This window comes from Canis lupus, chromosome 18 (genome assembly GCF_003254725.2).
Source record: "Canis lupus dingo isolate Sandy chromosome 18, ASM325472v2, whole genome shotgun sequence".
NCBI classification, from domain to species: Eukaryota; Metazoa; Chordata; class Mammalia; order Carnivora; family Canidae; genus Canis; species Canis lupus.
Window position 1 is genome coordinate 32,040,110 of NC_064260.1, and position 19,670 is coordinate 32,059,779.

The 19,670-nt window shown below is 48.7% G+C and overlaps 1 protein-coding gene across 2 annotated transcripts in view; it reads right to left on the bottom strand.

Moving 5' to 3' along the window:
* Positions 1–19,659, bottom strand: part of LDLRAD3 (low density lipoprotein receptor class A domain containing 3) — a 232,808-nt gene extending 213,149 nt beyond the window's left edge. The window contains exons 1-2 of one of the 2 annotated variants that reach the window (XM_049096369.1): positions 19,551–19,653; positions 16,708–16,867 (exon numbers count right to left, since the gene is read on the bottom strand). Coding sequence is in view for 1 of the 2 variants with exons in the window: in XM_025452484.3 (XP_025308269.1) it covers positions 19,551–19,596 (46 nt within the window). In the remaining variant the exon portion in view is untranslated. Of the gene's footprint in view, positions 1–16,707; positions 16,868–19,550 lie in introns of both variants that reach the window. The other variant, XM_025452484.3, reaches the window with a different exon arrangement.
* Positions 19,660–19,670: the final 11 nt, after the last annotated feature.

Here is a 19,670-nt window from a genome sequence, read left to right on the forward strand (position 1 = left end):
CGGCAGCCTGCCCCTGACAGCACATGCCAGGCCGTCCTCACTCAGACACTCGGGAGCCTGCAGACTGGCCAACCCCAGGCTGGCCACACAGCTTCTGTCTAGGCCAAGGCCTCCTAACGCCCACCACGCAAGCCCAAGCTCTCACTGGCAGGTGCGGCCCTCATAACCCCATACCCACCCACCCACCCACCCACCCACCAAAGCCACGAGCCAAGAAAGCCCAGGGCCCACAGCCTAGCCCTTGCCCATGTCCTATAGCAAATTGCTGGTTTTTCTGAGCATCAGTCTCTTACCAGGTCAGGTAGTGATGGTGACAGTCCCTAACTTATAGGGATCATTAAAAAACACAACAACAACAACAAAAGATTCTCTTCATTTTGTTTGAGAGACAGAGATTGGGAGCACAAGCCCGGGGGAGGGACAGAGGGAGAGGGACAAGCAGACTTGCTACTGAGCAGGGAGCCCAATGCAGAGCTCAGTCCCAGGACCCCAAAATCATGACCTGAGCCAAGGCAGACACTTACCCGACTGAGCCACCAGGTACCCCTCATAGGGATCTTGAGTAAAGCATCTTCCACGGTACCTGGGACACAGGAAGTGCCAACACCTGAGACCACAGGAGTCCTGGTAGCAGAGTATGCCCTCTTTCCAGCTTTGGCTCCCACTGCTCCTTGAGACTCCAGCAAAGCTGTCACCTTTGGGCTTCCCGAGGGATACTGCTTACCTTCCCACCTCTGCGACCCTGCCCATGCCGGCCTGTCTTCCACTCCTCCAAGCCCCCGTTGGGATCCCCCACATGATCCCCATTTCTCCATCACAGCAGAAGTAGGTGTGGACCGCCTCTGAATTCCACAGTGTTGGGTCCGTGCGGCTCTCGTGACCGAGCGGCCCCAAACACTACTACACGATGCCCTACTCAGACCTGCACGCTCCCCCTCTCCTGCTGCACTCCTTACTTAAAGTCTGGGGGAAACTCTGGCTACCCAGCAGGACTCACCACAGTGTCTCACAAGAAAGTGAACAATAAATAATTGTTCTAGAAAGCCCAGTGACGTAGTCCCCAATCTATCATTTTAAAACATAAGCTGAGGCAGGATGAAGAGCTCCCTGTGTCCCATGTGAAATTTCTTCCTAGGACCAAGGCTAGCCATGTTTATACATGTACACATACCCCCCACACACACAGACAGGGCTGTGTGGACACACGTGCACGTGCACACACACGCACACACTCATCCCCAAATCTCAGGCAAGGCCTGTGAAACAGTAACTAAAATTCAAATCCAATGGGGTTTAAATCCTTGGTTCTTGGGCAGCCCCAGTGGTGCAGCAGTTTAGCACCATCGCCTGCAGCCCGGGGTGTGACCCTGGAGACCCAGGATCGAGTCCCATATCGGGCTCCCTGCATGGAGCCTGCATCTCCCTCTGCCGGCATCTCTGCCTCTCTCTCTCTCTCTCTCTCTCTCTCTGAATAAATGAATAAAATCTTAAAAATAAGATAAAGCACAAAAGTATTTAAATTTTCAAAAAAAAAAATCCATGGTCCTTGGGGCCCAGCCCTTCCTCCCCCCACTATTCCGACCGACAGTTGGCGCATGACTACTTTGCTCTCCCATTAACATGTACAACTTTGTACTTCTGACTTCTGGGTTGTTTTGCTTGTCTTCCGTGGGTTTAATCTTTACCACATTATTTTCCTACCTTCATCCGAGTCACCTTCTCCAAGTGGCAGTGTTACTTATTTATTGTACAAAGTCAGCCCCCTTACTCTGTTTTGTTCCCTAACTCCTCCCCTCCTCCTGTTTCTAAAGCCACTAAATGGCTTGTTTATGGCACCCTATGGGGGCAAGCAACTCAAGTCCACAGAGATTTCCATTTCCTCCCATTCTGCTCTCACCCTGTTTCTCAAACAAATGAAAACTCTTAAAATAGGAAAGGGAACGGCCAGGGGTGCCCCTACACAGTCCCTCTGAGGGTACTTAGAGAAAGGGCATTTCCCTTTCGCAATCTTGGAGGCTCTTCAGTTGACCTCGGGAACTCGTTTAAAAGGAGGTGCCCCAGAGAACCCAGGAAACTTCATGAACCTCCCAGAAGCAAGCTGTTCACTCCCTCGAAGTCAGAACAGAACCAACATATGGAAAATCACCACCAGGCCCTTCGTCTGCATGATGGCTCCACAGGGTAAGCACACCCCCTTCCATACACAACCTACTATGGATAAGTGTTCTGCAGCAGCACCACGCCCGGGTGAGCCACTTGACCGCGCAGAACTCTCAGGACTCTGCTTCCAGAATCAAGCTTAGCACCGCCCCTGAGAATAGCCCCCAGGGAGAGGAGCTCAGGGGCAAAGGCCACTCACTTGGGTTTTTTTTAGAGCCACCAACAGAGAGAAAGCCATTTGAATGTACTTCAGAAAGACCAAGAAGGCGAGGAAGAAACATCCCAGGAAGAGGGGGGAAGTGGGAAGAATACATTTTTAAAAGGCATGTGAAAATGAGTCAGAAAAACCTCACTTTGAGCTCATGAAATTTCAGGACTTAAAACGTCAGATGGACCATGCATCCTCATCTCTCGTTTTAACACTACAAATGGGGGACGCCTGGGGGGTGACTCTGTGGTGGAGCATCTGCCTTTGGCTCAGGTCGTGATCCCAGGGTCCTGGGATCGAGTCCCACGTCAGGCTCCCTGCAGGGAGCCTGCTTCTCCCTCTGCCTGTGTCTCTGCCTCTCTCTCTGTGTCTCTCATGAATAAATAAATAAAATCTTTAAAAACAACAACAGAAAAAAAAGACCACAAACAGGATCACAATACTCCCTGGTTGAAAACATTCTCGGGGCTCTCAGAATAAAACTCAAGAGCCTTAACATAACCTGCCATACGTACAAGGCGAAGCACATAGGTAGGCAGAAACGCATATATTCATTTAACAAACGTTTGCTGAGCACCGACTTCAGGGCCAGCACAAAGGCAGGCCCCGGGGATTCCACATGTCCGACAGCCCCAGCCGTCAAACCCAGTCTCAAAGCATGGATTATTAGTAAGCATGTGGTGAGTGTGGATGAAGTAGTAGACACTGGACTGAGAGGTACCTCGCATGCATGGCCTTGTCCAGTCTCCCAAGAATGCTGAGGCTGGCATGATCCTCCTCAGGGGTTAGGAACCCACTGAGGCACAGAGAGGCTCTGCAACCAGCCTAAGGTCAACGGCCAGTATGGGCACCCAGACCGTTTGATCCAAGAGCCTGCCTTGCGGGTCATCACACCTCCCAACCTCCATCAGAGGTGGGGTCCAGAAAGTGGCTCCCCACGGCTCTGCTGGTTTGCTCACGGAGGGGCACGGTTCAGCGGCTCAGTAGCCAGCAGACTCAAGCCCAGGACGGTCTTCTCGAGCCTGTGCCGGAGAAACACCCAGACACCCAGAATCTGTGTAAAAAGGAAGCATTCTATTCTCCAGCAGGACAAGACCTTATCAGCTCAGCCCTAAAACCTGGAGTTCCAGACCTGGAAATTCCTGCCACACCAACAGCAGAACTACCATTGCGGAAGGCCCCCAGGCTTCTCCATCTACATCCAAACGGGGATGGAGTCTGGAGGGGCAGGCTGAGGCCTGGTCCAGGTCACAGCCGACCACATTCCCCAGGCTAGTCATCAGGGGAAAGGACATTAAAACCACAGCTGAGTTATGACTTTGTGCCCTGGGAAAATAAGAGCCCTAAATTCTAAATACTAGAAGAAACATGGGGAAACAGGTGCTCTCCTAAACCACCAACGGGAGTATACAGGGGTAGGACCATTTCAGAGGGTGAGTTGTCAGTATCCGGTGAGGCTGCAAACGTGCAAACCCCTCATCCAGCAATCCAACCTCGAGAATATTGTAAAGTCCTGCTCTTGTGCACGGGATTTCCACTGCACTGTGGTTAGTCGTGGTAACGACCTAACGGTCTTAAGAGATGAATAAACAAAGTATAAATGGAATACCTCAGAGCAGTTAAAAACCTACATCTAGACTGGAATGCCTAGCTAGCCCAGTCGGTAGAGCCTGCAGACTCTTGATCTGGATCCCTGTCATAGGTTCAAGCCCCAAATCAGGTGTAGTTTACTAAAAAAAAAAAAAAAAAAAAAACCACTATATGTGGCAACATGGATGGACCCCAATGTGGGAAGAATAAATAAAAAGGCAAGTTGAACAATATACACAGGATGATAGCATTCACCTATACTTTAAAATGTTACCCACTGGAGATAGACACACAGACACACACAAATATGTTAAGAGATTAAAACTTGAACAGAAAGGATATACTTCAACTTGAGGACAGCAGTGTCCTCTGGACAAAAGACAAAGTCATAAGATGAGAGAGGCTGTGATCCCATCTGTATCTGTTTTTCTCTTTAAAAAAAATCTGTATTAAAATAACAAACATTAAAAATCCAATAAATCTGTCTGATAGGTACATTGGTATCTGTTACATCATTCTCAGGTTTTATGATGTTTGAAAGATTCCAGAATTTAAACAATTTAAAAAGCACGTATTTTAAAACACCCAAGTTACTCATAGTCATCTAGGATGAAGAACCACTCAGGTATAGGGAACAAGCATGAATAAATTGGAGTACCATGCGGCGAGTCCAATAAGACACAAGGCAGAGGCAAATGCAAGGCAGGGGAAGCGGTTGCGGAAGTGAGATTATGAAATATTACCCAGCCTTTAACAAAGAAGGAAATCCTGACGTTTGTGACCATCACAGATGGACTGTGAGGGGATTATGCTAAGTGTAATAAGTCAGACAGAAAAAGACAAATGAATGGTGTAGGATCTCACTTATACAGGAATCTAAAAAAAAGAAAGAAAGAAACCCAAACTCACAGAAATAGAAAACAGCGGCGCCTGGGTGGCTCAGCCGCTGAGCGTCTGCCTTCGGCTCAGGGCGTGACCCCGGGTCCTGGGATCGAGTCCTACATCGGGCTCCCTGCATGGAGCCTGCCTCTCCCTCTGCCTGTGTGTCTCTGCCTCTCAGTGTCTCTCATGAATAAAGAAATAAAATCTTAAAAAAAGAGAAGAAAGAAAAGAAAGAGAAAAGAGAAAAGAAAAGAAAGAAAAGAAAAGAGAAAAGAAAAAAGAAAAGAAAAGAAAGAAAAGAAAGAAAAGAAAAGAAAAGAAAAGAAAGAAAGAAAAGAAAAGAAAAGAAAAGAAAAGAAAAGAAAGAAAAGAAAAGAAAAGAAAAGGAAAGGAAAGGAAAGGGAAAAAAAAAGGAAACAGAGAACAGATTGCTGGTTGCCAGAGGCAGGAGTGGAGAAATGGGGGACCCTGGTGCAAAGGTACAAACCTGCAGTGGTGACAGCAGTAAGCCCTGGGGATGGAACGTGCAGCACTACCAGCTAACAACACTGTACACCTGCTTGAAAGGATCTTAAAACCTCTCATCACAAGAAAAGAAAATGTGTAACTCCGTGGAGCGGTAGATGCTAAGTAGACTCACTTAGGGTACTCACTTAGGGTACGATTACTTTGGGTAATCGTCCTGCGGTATATCCATACAGCAAATCTTTTTTTTTTTTTTAAGATTTTATTTATTTATTTATGAGAGAGACAGAGAGAGAGAGAGAGAGGCAGAGACACAGGCAGAGGGAGAAGCAGGCTCCATGCAGGGAGCCCGACGTGGGACTCGATCCCGGGTCTCCAGGATCACACCCCGGGCTGCAGGCGGCGCTAAACCGCTGAGCCACCGGGGCTGCCCCATACAGCAAATCTTTAAAAAGTCAACTTAATTCTGTGGTCGGGAGTCGAATATGGGAGGACCGCTTTCTAGACAAGGAGAGTCACCGGCAGGGTCCTGCAGGGTCAAGAGGAAACTGTACAAACACAGACACGGGGTCAATCAACAGGAGGGCCAGACAGTAAGCAGGGCCACACAGGCCACGTAAGGACCGAGCCACGAGGCGCCATCCCTCTTCCATCAGGCTGGCCAGGATCCTTTCTAAAACCAACAGGAGACCGGGGCTGCCTGGGCACCAATACCATCTCCAAGAAAGAGCAAGGGCTATTAGTTTCAGCTGACCCCGCCGGCAAGCTGGAGTGTCCCCTCCCCGGCGGGCCCGCTGGGACCCACAAGCCAGACCAAAGCAGAGCACGCACTTCCAAAGGAATCAAGAGGAATCTGGGGGTTGTTACCGTTTACCGTTTAATGGAGAATGGATTCAACCTTTTTTCCCCCATAGGTAACTCTTCCCTACCAATCTTTCCTTTTTTTTTTAAGATTTCATTTATTTATTCATGAGAGACACAGAGAGAGGCAGAGACACAGGCAGGGGGAGAAGCAGGCTCCATGCAGGGAGCCCGATGCGGCACTCGAACCCAGGACCCCCGGGATGACAACTGAGCACCAAAGCCAGCCGCTCAACCCCACCCAGGTGTCCCACAACCCTACCAATCTGATGGGGAAGGGGGCACGGGGGTTTCCTCTCCTCACAACACTTGGAAATCACTGCTGTGAAATGGAAGAGGAGTGAATTCGTTGGAAATGATGAAGTGTTGTGTAGACAAGAAGGTCCAATGCCAGGCAGCAGCCTTTGGAACAAAAAGCAATAGCAACATCAATGCCCAGGTTAGGTCCTGAGAGAACCTACAGGGGGCCAGGAATTCAACAACCCGCTGGCACCAGACCCTCAAGCTTTTGGTGAGTGAGGACCATGAGGGCCAGATTTGCCAGAATTTAGAAAATCAGGAAATGCCATGGGACCAAGGGACAGTCTACAACTCCCTCCCCATCCCCCTCTTAAAATTTGAATCATTCTGTTTCATAGGCATTTTCTTTCCATGTAAGAATTATTCTTCTAGGAATCCCTGGATGGCTCAGCGGTTGAGCGCCTGCCTTCGACCCAGGGCGTGATCCTGCAGACCCAGGATCAAGTCCCGCGTCGGGCTCCCTGCATGGGGCCTGCTTCTCCCTCTGCCTGAGTCTCTGCCTCTCTCTTTCTCTCTCTGTGTGTCTTTCATGAATAAATAAATAAAATCTTTAAATTAAAAAAAAATTATTCTTCTACAGCAGTGTTATCCAAAAGAACTTTCTGAGAGATGGCTCAGCAGTTAAGCATCTGCCTTCAGCTCAGGAAATGATCCTGGAGACCTGGGATCGAGTCCCACATAGGGCTCCCTGCAGGAAGCCTGCCTCTCCCTCTGCCTGTGTCTCTGCTTCTGTGTGTCCCTCATGAATAAATAAATAAAATCTTTAAAAATATATGTACAATAAAAGAAAATAAGCCAATGTGTTGACAGTCTTTAGTTTGTAGCACCATTAACTTGTGTTTTTCTAAATTCCTCTCCGAATTTTTATAATAAACCTGAATAATGATTAAAATAAACAACTAACATTTAGTGGGCAATTATGAAAGCTAAATGCTTTATGTGCCGTTGCTCATTTAAACTATTTCCACATGGCAGGGAGCATTTTTATTCCTATATACAGATGAAGACACGGTGGTTCAGTAAAAGTTTTAGAAACTTGGCCAAGGACAAGGCAGTGAGCAGGATGTGAACCCAGGCTGAATCCCTTGAAACCCTATAATCCCAGCCACCATATCAGCAATCCCCAAACTTCAATATGTGCATAAATCACCTGAAGATCTTGTTTTTCTTTTCTTTTTTTCCGGGGGGAGGGGGGGGGGCGCAGAGAGAGGGAGAGAAAGAGAGAATTTTAAGCAGGCTCCACGCCCAGCTTGAAGCCCGACCGCAGGCCTTGATCTCACAACCCGGAGACCATGACCAGAGCCAAAATCAAGAGCCAGACACTTAACCAACTGAGTCACCCAGGCACCCCTGATCTGAGGATCCTGCTAAAGTATAGATTCTGGTTCGGGTGTGATGCTGACACTGCTGGCCTGAAGACTGTACTTTGAGTACCAAAGCTCTAGACGATGATAATCCTTATACTTTAATCTTAAAAGAGAAAATACACTACACCCAACCAGGAAAACATCTGCTCATAATTTAAAAACTATCAATGCTTACCAATCAATAAAAGCAAAAACAGACTTTCCTTCTCAGTAACTTTCTCAAAGCCTTCTTTGCCATCCATATGGCGGGCCCTAAACTGCCCCTGGAAACGCTCCTGCACAGACACTGTCCCTGGGCAGCCACCGGTGTCAGACTCGCTCAGCGCAACTGGAAGCTTAATCAACGTTCTCATCTCATTAGCAGGCAGGACTTTTTATTCCCAAAGCTTCCGTTAGCAAACACTTCCACGAGCCCAGGGAGCAGGTGTGTGGAGGCAGCGCTGCTGGGAGTGTCCAGAGGAACGTGTCAGGCCGACCCACCACTCCCCGCTGCAGACACCAGCACACTCTCCATCTGCATCTCCCTATTCACATGGACGTCTTCTTTGAAACATTAAAATTACGTATTCTTTAAGTATTTTAACCTTCCAAAACTTGGCAAGCACTAGCTAATTTTATACTTGAAGAACCTTCCACAATTACGAATTAAAGCACCCTTTAATTATGTTCCTAATTCTTCATGTCTTTTTATATGGGATTATCAGATATTCATTGTTTAATGGACCTTTAGCTATTTGCAGTAACCCTGTTTATCTATCTTAATGCTTAATGCTATGAAATTACTTATCTGATACCATAAAAGTAGCCCTTGTATAATGGATTTTATGTCCCTAACTTTTCACTCTATTTATATTTCTTGGTTTTTACTACAGCTCCTACAATAAATAGATGGGTGATTTTTTTTTTTCAGTAAGAGTTGGTGACAATTTGTTTTACATTTACTCTTATAACTGATGTATTTATATCACTCTCCATTTTTCTCTAAGATTATAGTTATTAGTGCACTTCCTTTCTGGGATCATTTATGTGGTTTCATCAGAAAATTTTTATTTCCTTTGAAATTAGACCAGAAGATAACTGTAAGTTTCTTACAAGTTAACATTTTTAACAGTGATATTTTATAAAAACACAACTCTTTTCACCTTTTCCTCTCGGTAACTTTTTTCATTACGCAAACGATGCAAACTCCCTTCAAATGGAATTAAAATGCACACCAGTTTTTAGTAACCTGTCCGAAACCCTTTTATATGCCACTCGCTAGCCTCACAACATATGTCTAATGTCCCCCGTGGTTTTAAAATGGTGATCACTGCTTCCCTAAGACCTCTTGCTCTTTGTCTTTGTTAAGTCATGGGTCTCTCTAGTAAAGATCTCTGTAGGTCTTTGAAAATGAGTGAGACTATTCCAAAATCTGAAGGAGAAATGATATGCCACCAAAGGGCACAACTAGCCTGACCAGGAAAACTTCATTCTTCCTTCACCTGCTTCTCTTCTTCAAAATCACAATCTTATGTCCTTAGTGTCATCTCCATCCTTTCCTGGAAACTTATGGGATATCCCATTGTGTGACTGACATTATGCTGAATGCTGACTCAGGGGCTGGACCAAGAGCCAACAAGGCAGCCATCAAGGAATCTATCTGACCTTCCCACCTCATGGAATTTTAATCAGACAAGAAAGGAGTTCTTTTTTTTTTTTTTTTCTGTTGGGGATTGTGGCTGAGTCACGTTTTAGGAGTACTTTCAAAGAAAGGATCCTGATACTCTCCCCTTGACACTGGACCGCATTCCTTTCCCTGAATACATACATACATACATATATATCTCAATGTCTGAGCATCTCCGACTCCTCTGGTATGCTGATAATTCAAACACGGAGCATCCCTATCATATTTCTCAACATCTGTTAGCTTTTCTTCTATTGTCCTTACCATCTAGTTGGCCGCCATAAAGGACTCTGGGGACATGTGGAATCTCTACCTTGCTGCATCACTGCTGTCCTTCCTAGGTCTCACCGGGGTGTACGGTTTCTCTCTAATGCTTACAGGGCTGGTTCTACCTGTCACTGATACAGAATATTCCTGACACAGGCCGTGTCTTCACCCTCATCTCTTCCACCGTAGCTAGCACCACCTCTTTCCAGGCCTGCTTTCCCAGACCCCGCCAGCCGGGCTCACGTGCCTACTCGGATACTTCTTAGTCAAGCTTAGGCTGATGTTTTTACAAAATCTGTTTTTGAAACCCTTCATTCAGTTCTGTTCTGGTTTCTCTGAGCATCGACACTTCTTAGCAGTGTTGGGATTTTTTTCTGACGAAACGCCCTATGTTGCCAGTCACCTTCCATCATCCCCCCCACTCCCCCATTTTATTTTTATGACAAATAACAAGTTATATTTAGAACTTTCCAAACCAACTGAGAGGCTTTTTTTCAAACTGACCACGGAGCTACAAGTGTTGACGAAGACTCATTTTTTAGCCACATCCAATTAGTTTAATGGCTCCCGGAGAACACAGCTCTGATTCAAAGGCTGAGGCTCAAGGAAAAGCTCCAGGGCTGCCATCAAAGACGACGCCCTTCTGATATCCCCGAAGCTCACCTCACTGGGCCTTATAATAACGAGCAGAGATTTTTAGTGCAATAAAATTAAACACCCTTTATGCTTTCATTTCTCTCTGACAACAGACACACAAGTGTCCCACGTGGAACACTGGCTCCTTGGGTTTGCAAGTCTCCTCAATCAAGTTATTCATAAATTCTCTGTCCCTCCAGCACCCAGTTCCCAAAGGCCTGTTCCAGAGTAAGCTCAATGGCTGCCCTCCCTCTCCGTGGCCTCTCTCCAGGCCAGACACAACCTCGTCTTCACACTGAGCTATTTGTCTGTCAAAAATCACAGTTGGATCTGAGCGCCAGCCAATTCACCCAATTAACAGTCTCCTGGTATCACAATGACTCATGAGAAGAAGAGGACATGGGAGAGAGTTTGGAATCCTGAGGCTCACTCTGGGCTGCCTAGAGCTATTAACACCGGACAGACCTGTGGCGTGACTTTCTCACAAGCCACTACCCACTGCCCACATGAGCCCCTTGGTTTGAGGCAACGAGATGGGGCAAATTATTTTCTACTTTCTTCCCGGTGCAGTACATTAATATTTCATCTTCCACAATAAATAACACCAATGACTAGTTTGGAAAAAGTTCTCCCTCATGTGAACCTTACAAGCTTAAGCTCTGGGTCAGAAAAATACGGAAAAAAACGTCAGTTCTTCTTTTTATAGGAGGCATTATAATCAGCACTATATTTTTGTCTTAAAAACCTATTTCTGGACTTTATAAACAGTGGGCCTTTCTATTTGGCAACCAGGAGTATTTGAGGGAAGGACCGACCAAAAAGAAACTGCTTCAGGTTGGCATTCCAACAAAATATTTCCATCAACAGGGGGAAAAAAATCTCTACCGTTAATACATTAAAAGGCAAGTCTGCTGGTGTTGAGATAATTTGCTTGTTGTTATTGTTTCTTTTAATAAAACAAGCCTCCACGGAGGCCAATTTAAATACCTAAAATGACAACTTCTCCATAGGGAGGAGCAGCAGAACATCAGTTTCAATCTGCCAAAGACAAGCCACTTGAATAAAATCAACTTAGGACACCCCCTGACTCCAATGGCTCTCTAACATTATTTTATTGAGCATGATAAGCATGGAATCAATACTGGCATCGCCACCCAATGATGGAATTGTCTAGCACAAGCTAGGGGGTACACTTACTTCTTCTAGCACACATGAACCTGAGTTGAGTGTCTACTCAATGCCAAAGCAGTAAAGCCAGTGGTTAAGAGCACAGATTCAAGTTATACGGTCCTATGTGCCAGTTGTGAAACCACCTCTTATTGGCTGTGGCCTTGGGAAAATTACTCAGCCTTCTAGTTTCTTCATCCATAAAATGGCAGAGTATACCACCTATCTGAATAAATTGCTCGAAAGTGAAATAAGATTCATGTGCAGAGGAAGCATTTAACAAATTATGGGGGATCCCTGGGTGGCGCAGCGGTTTAGCGCCTGCCTTTGGCCCAGGGCGCGATCCTGGAGACCCGGGATCAAATCCCACGTCAGGCTCCCGGTGCATGGAGCCTGCTTCTCCCTCTGCCTGTGTCTCTGCCTCTCTCTCTCTCTCTGTGTGACTATCATAAATAAATGGAAAAAAAAAAATAAACAAATTATGGTGTGTGTATATATATATATATTTGTATATACCTGAAAATGTTTTTAAAACTACTCTTAAAGGAATGGATAGCTATATAAGAACTGAGAGATGGTCAAGAAGATGCATACCTTTGGTATCATCACACATTTGAAATCAGGATAGCCTAATTTATCTTTACTGTTGAAACATTCCTGAAATGAAGATGTACTCAAGAGCCAACAGCATCTTGTGACAGGACAGGGTGAACGGAAGCTATGATTTACTGGTTTTGGCGGGACCTGGGTAAGCTTGGTCACAGCCATTCAGTGTCCTCACTTCCATCTAGTTCTGGGCATTGAGAGTTATTGCACAGGTTGGATCCACCTGCTATTCAGAAAGTCTCTTAAAGATTACCCTAAAATTCTGCTCGGAAATGAAAAATTATCATGTATACAAAAAGGCAAGGAAATGGCGTAAATTTGGTGATACAGAAGTAAATATCTGTCATGGGAAAAATGACTCCAATTTTGTAATTTTTTGCAAAGCAAGAGCCAAGAACTTTAAGCACTTGAGAGAGAGGGGTGCCTGGATGGCTCAATCAGATGAACGTCCAGCTTTGGTTTCGGCTCAGGTCGTGATCTCAAGGTCTTGGGATGGAGCCCCGTATCGGGCTTCATGCTCAGCGCAGGGTCTGCTTGATACTCTCTCCCTCTGCCCCTCCCCTGCTTGTACAGGTGAGTGCATACTCTCATATTCTCTCTCACTAAAATAAATAAATCTTTAAAAAAAATAATAAGCCACTTAAGAGGAAAGATACAAAGAGCCGAAGCTGTACAGTGAAGAGGAAATGCCAAATGCTCTGGAAAAACTGAACTGTCCAAACAAGAGTAGGGGGGATGCAAATGTAACCAACTGACCAGCTCAAAGCAAAAGTGGCAAAATACATATATGTAAGTGTTTACATGAAAAACATAAAGTGAAAATGACTCAAAAAGCTACAAATACAAATAATGAGCTCATTAAACTGCATGTGGGGGGGTGTTTGTGTGTCTGTATATTAATCCATATTAGAGCTAAAATGATACATACCAGTTAATAGTAATTTAGGAAAGGGGAGAGAAATGTAAATGAAAGGTGAGGGAAGCTTTTAATGTTTTATTTTAACAATCCTATTTTGTTTGGATTTTTATAAGAGCAGGTATCTGGTGTATTATTTTTGTGATATTTTCAATTCGAGAATATTACAATAAAATAATATATGTACAGCTTCGGCACCCTGCCAGAGAGAGTAAGCTTCAAGGAGGGGCAGTCATTACTATGCACCTAGAGACCACGAAAGACAAAAGAAATAGGACGCATTCGCAGAACAATAAAGAAGGTTGTTGTGCACAAGCCACTGACGAAACATCTTCTTCAAATCCCAGAAGCCAAGACCTACAAGAGTTTAGAACACCAACAGGTGTGTCCCAATATTCTAACTGGAAAGCTAAAGAAGTACCTCTAAAACCTGTTCAAGAAGGACCCATCCATTAAATATCCTCTAAGATGAGATATCCATGTGCACCAAGGCCTTATGACATCCGACAAGGTAGGGGATGCATCAATATACCTCACATTCGGGAATGCCTTCGAGATGCTGCTTGCAGAAATGTGCCTTCCTGGATAAGGAGAGAAGGTAAACAACTCTATGCCCATCATCAGAGCATCTGGTTCTTCAAGGGCAAAGGACATGCCCCTAGAGCATAGCACAGAGCCTGGACGGGTCCAAGCCGGTCCTGCGCTGATGAAGAGCCCAATGAAGCTTCGAGAAGAACTTTCTAGTTGATCCAAAGGCAAAAGGGAACACGCACTAGTGTGCCTGGGAAGCCAGAGCTCTCTGAAAAGGACGTGATTGGAGGCGCAGGTGCCTGATGTAAGACCGCGTGCTTCTCCCCCGCCAGCCCGGCATCCCTCTTCGTGGCGCCTCCTTTCTTCCTGCACAAAAGACAGCAGACAATGCACGCTGCTGGTCTGAAGAGAGGAGGAAGGAAAACACTCGAGGGAGGCTGGACACCGAACAAAGAGAAATGACAGCTGGGAGCCCAAGTGTCTTAAAGGAATCCAAGTGTTATACAGCAACACAGAGCACGACCCTAAAAAGACTTCGGAGAACAAAGTCCAAGATGAGAATTTCCCCAAAAGCAACTTGCGGCTGGTCCAGAGGATTTTCCCCGCCACCTGCAGAACCAACTAGAGTTGGAAAGCCCTTTGATGGGAAGGGAGAAAGAATTACGGGGAGGGGCAGGGGAGCCGAGTGGAACAGTAACTGCTCTGTAGGGCAGGGGAAGGGGGACTTCCAGGGTTGAGATTTCAACACACTTCTCCCAAGGCGGACTTCCAGGCAGGGTGAGGCTCCCCAGTTCAGTATTCAGGGCCCCAGGTGGCTTTGGGCATCAGCTGTCACCTTCTTCAGTGGGTCTCTCCTAAGAGAACCGAATCTACAATCTAAAATCCCAGAAGTGTTCCGTGTGGTTCAAGGGGAAGTGAGAGAAAGAGGGTCAGGGCTGAGCATGTCTAGTGACAACTGTACTTTCACACCGAATCTGCATTGTTGCAGACACAGGAAGCGGAGACCAGGTGACTAAAAGATCCCTGGAGGGTCCCATCCTGACCCAGTCCACCTAGGAGACGTTTCCGGGAGGAGCCATCCCAACGCTCAAGATGTATGGTGAGGGGGTTTGCTCACACTAGACTGCGGGTTCCCAACCAGGGGTGATTCTGTCCCCGGAGGGCATTAGGGACCATCTGGAGACATTTTTGGTTGTCACAACTGGGGGAGGCAAGGAGGAGGAAGCCAAGACTGGCATCTAGAACCAGTGATGCCATTGAATATTCTAGAATGGCAGGGCAGTCCCCAGAACAAAGAACGATGCGGCCCAAAATGTAGCACAGAGGCTCCGAAAACCTGCACTAGACTAACCCCATCCCCGCCACCATGTCCAGAAACTTGAAAACTCCTACCTGAAATAAACCTCTGCCATCCCTCTGACCGAGCAGTTACCCTGTCCCAGAAGTCCACTTATTTGAGGAAGCCACACTAAACATCAAGCAGACGTGACAGGCCAATGCTCCATCTTCCAAGTACCCGGCTGCTCTCCCAGCAAATATTTTTGAGGGCACTCCTCAGCATCCAGAAGAGTAGATTCTTTTACAATTACAAAGAAAGAAAGGCTTTTACACACACACACACACACACACACACACAACCATCTTAAAAATTTCCTTGGTGGTCAAGTAGGGGTATTGGCAAAAAAAAAAAAGCTGCACAGTTCCGATGGCCCAAGCATTTCCAAAATATTCTAAAGAGAGAGAGAAAGACAAAAAGAGAAACAGGAAGACTCCACAACCAAAAACTGATCCCGGGGGAATCTAACAAACAAAATTTGTCCCCAGGGGCTATCTCACAGATAAGACGAGTTCCATCGTTCAATGGCACATACCATCTTTTATTTTCTTGACTGTAAAATATAACAAATATATAAGAAAAGGGGAAGGGGTGCCTGGGTGGCTAGTTGGTTATGCATCCGACTCGATCTCAACTCAGGTCTTGATCTCAGGGTTTTGAGTTTAAGCCCCGAGTTGGGCTCCACACTGGGCCAGGAGCCTACTTAAAATATAAAAAAGAAACTAAAAAAAGAAAAGGGGGAATGTATACACATAGATCTCAATGAATGAAAACAAACCCCCAGGTAACTACAATTCAGAGGCAAGAAATCCAACCTGTGGATTCTTCTTGCCAAGCATGCCTCCCCATCATGCATACAGCAAAAAGGCCAGTGCTATTTTGAAAAATTCCATCTTTTCTCAAAGATTGCGATTTATTTTACATATTTCCCATGAACACCAACTGCTAAGTTCACAGCGGTGACCACAAAGTAACAGATTTCGGGAAGAGGGGTGTTTACGGAAACAATCTCATTGACAGTTAAAGTCACAAAAGCAAGTGGGAGGAAAGGCATGGAAGGTGGGTGGGTGCATGATAACTGCTAACACGACACCGGAGTTAGAATCCGAGCTTCTGTCCTCGCTCTGGCATCCTGGGTGTGAACGATCTCTCGTGAACCATAAAATGACTTCCTGCCACATATTTCTGGAAATATCATTGGAATAACCTCAACCCCGTCATGCATTTAAGCACAGCAAGCATCTCACACATGCATGTGCTGTAAAGACTGGGTCCCCTTTGCTCCCTGTGCCCATGCAAAGGGCAAGGCTGCAAAGGTCAGGCCTATAATAGGAGATGCTTTGACTACAAACTCTAATTCCCATATTCCGAGAAACGTTCCATGAAGGTGAGATACAAGCCTACTTCCTGGTCTGTTACCCTGGGGACTTTGGGAAAAGGTGTCTCGAAGGCCCAACATGGCCCATCCTGCCCTTTCCCACTCACAGGGCTGTTCCTCCCCATCCTATCAAGGGCAAAGACCTAAGTGGGCTGTCAGATAAAAACACCTTACCCGCCAGGAGAGGGCCTTTGTCCCATCTCTTTGAAGATGAAAAGCAACAAGGTGTGTTTATTTGTGCCCATCTCCCTCCCCTGCCCTCCCCTCCCCTCCCAGGCCTGTGAGGCTACTCAGCTAGTTACAAATCATAATAAAACCCACTCGCTCACGCCATTAACTAGATCTTTCCAGGAGAAAAGGTCAGTACTCACACTCCTGGGAGTACAGATGGGGGAAAATCCAGCGTATTCGCTGACGGGAGAGAATGTCAGGGAGTAGAGGAAAAGGTCAGGCCGGCAGGAGGTGAGAAGGGCTCAAGTCCGCTGCGCGAAGACAAACTGGACCCTGGACGGGCCGAGTCTTTCTCACAGACTACATTAAAAAATAACAACAGCTGAAAATCGATGCTTCACTTCCCTGACACAAACAATACAACAAAGGAAGAAAAAGCAAACACACGGAGGTGTCTGAGAAGCTTCCCGAATAATAAAGCCCTCCAAGCTGCTCCGGAGATGTCAGTGGCCTCCCAGCCCTGCAAAGACCCAGAACTCAAGAAAGAGTAGGGCTCAACTCTGACCCCGGCTTTCTCCACAGGCTCTCGAAGGCGACAGCAGTCCCAAGTACCGACTTTTATAATCTCTCTGGTGTTTCAACTTCCCAGAAGGGGATGGAGAAGCTGGATATGAGCTACTAGGGTACAGTCTCTGGTCCTGCTATGAACCCCCAAATGGAACCACACAGGCTTCTCTCTGGCCTGGGCAGCCACAGGCACCCGATGGCATCAACAAAAAGGACCCGACCTGTCTCTCATAACACTCTGGGTCAAGGTGGAATTCATGCTAAAAGGATGATGCTTAATGTGACACGATAAATGCATGGCCCCACCCAACCCCCAACCTGCCTAGAAGTTTCTAGAGCAGCAACTATAAAGGTGATCCAAAGCCACACAAGGTGCAATGATCACAGAGAATGGAAAACCCCCACCAGGGACATACAGGCAGTTCCGCGACCCCCAAGCTCTCCGTCCCCACTAACCCTGTTCATCGTGGCCCGATTTTACACATACACACATATTAAATAACCAGGACTGACCAGAGAGGGGCAAAATTAACTTTACAGCTATTTTCACAGACATGGAGACTGCACCAAAGCAACCCAGTACCAACTGGGAAATGCAAAAAGTTAAGTTTCCACTGAGCCACAAGCAACTCTGAGGACACCCACGAGAGCCAGCTTCCAGACTGGTCCTGCTTGGGAGTCATCACGGGGCATGTCGCAGTTCTGCACGTGGAGCGCACAAACCCAGGCAGGGCTTCGTGTGTGAGATGCCAGGAAAGCTGCCCCTGCTAACAGCCCCGCCTCGTCACTCCCACCCACCTGTAGCCGCCAGTGCCCCCTCGGGCCCCCTCCCTGGAGCGGCCTGCTGGCCCAGGACAAACAGGACACTCTCCCCCAGATGTGGCCAAAACCCACAGCAGCCACCCCCATCCCAAGGTTGCGGGAAAGCACAGCAGAGCCACATAAAGGTGGGGTCCCCAGGAGTGGGGATGATGTCATGGGTCTGAGAGGTGGGAAAGGCTGCAGGGTGCCCTCTGAGGGTGGCCAGGACATCAGGGACATCAAGGAAGGTGGGAGTCTCTCTTTCCAAATGCACATGGGGAAGGGGGGTGGCTCCGAATGAAGTGAGCCTCAACTTCCCAGCAAACACAGCAGCGCAGACACCACAGCGAACAGGTACAGCATTTGGGGAAATCGGGCATAAGCCGGATAGTGCGGAGCACCAGTGCCAGGCCAGCGGACTTCTGCTGCAGGAAGTTCCTCGGGCCCTGTCCCCCACTTTCTGGGCATCAGCTGCCCAGAAGTAAACGTCAGGGGGCTGAGGGCGGCTGACAGCTGTGGCCGGCGGGCCGGGGCAGAGGAGGAAGGGCTCCTGGGCCGGAATCCGAGCGTGCCCACATCAGCAGAAAAGTTCCAGGGGCCAGCACGCCGTCAGGAAGCAAGGATGCCTGCCGCTCCCCAGGACCTCAGGATGCACCACACGCGATGCCACCGATGCCACCGCGAGGCCCGCTTCAGGGGGCCTCCAGCCGCAGGGACGGGAGGGGCGGTGGTAACCGCGCTGCTCCCGGGGTGGGTGGGAAAGATCCATGACCCCGGGTCTGGCCCTGCTTGACTCTCCAAGGCAAACACCGACCCCCAGGAAGGAGTGGACGAAGCGCCCGACGTCCGGGGGGAAACTGAGGCACGGGGCTACACGACAGGGGCGGGCAGAAGGAGCAGCAGGGGGGAGACGGGGGGGGGGGGCAGGAGGAGCAGCAGGAGTGGGGGGGAGGAGGAGCAGCAGGAGGGAGACGGGGGGGGGGGGGGGGGGCCGGGGAGCAGGAGGAGCAGCAGGGGGGAGACCTGGGGGGGGAGCAAGAGGAGCAGCAGGAAAAGCAGCAGGAGGAGGAGCAGCAGGAGGAGGAGCAACAGGAGGGAGACCTGGGGGGGGGAGCAGCAGGAGGAGCAGCAGGAGGGAGACCTGGGGGGGGAGCAGCAGGAGGAGCAGCAGGAGGGAGACGGGGGGGGGGGGAGGGGGGGCAGGAGGAGTAGCAGGGGGGAGACGGGGAGGGGGGGAACAGCAGGAGGAGGAGCAGGAGGGAGACCTGGGGGGGGAGCAGCAGGAGGAGCAGCAGGAGGGAGACGGGGGGGGGGAGGGGGGGCAGGAGGAGTAGCAGGGGGGAGACGGGGAGGGGGGGAGCAGCAGGACGAGGAGCAGGAGGGAGACCTGGGGGGGAGCAGCAGCAGGAGCAGCGGCAGGGGGGAGAGCCGGGGGGGGGGGGGGGGGAGATCGGGGAGAGCTCCGTCCCCCCCGCCCCCCACACGCGCACATGCACACACGCGCTGGAGCGACGCCCAATCGGGGCCGCGCTCGGGAGCCGGGCTGCACACAAAGCCCCGCCCGCGCCCCGCTCCGCAGCCGGCGGCCGCACGCGCACACAATGGGGCGGCGCGCCCCCGCCCCCGCCCCGCCCCGCCCGGCCCCCCGCGCCCCGCGCCCCGCGCCCCGACTCACCCGCCGCGCTGCTCAGCAGCAGGCACAGCGGCCCCAGCAGCCACATGGCGCGGCCGCCCTCCCGCCGCTCCCGCCGCCCGGCGCCGTCGCTGCCCCCGCGGCCGCCGCGCTGCCCCGCCC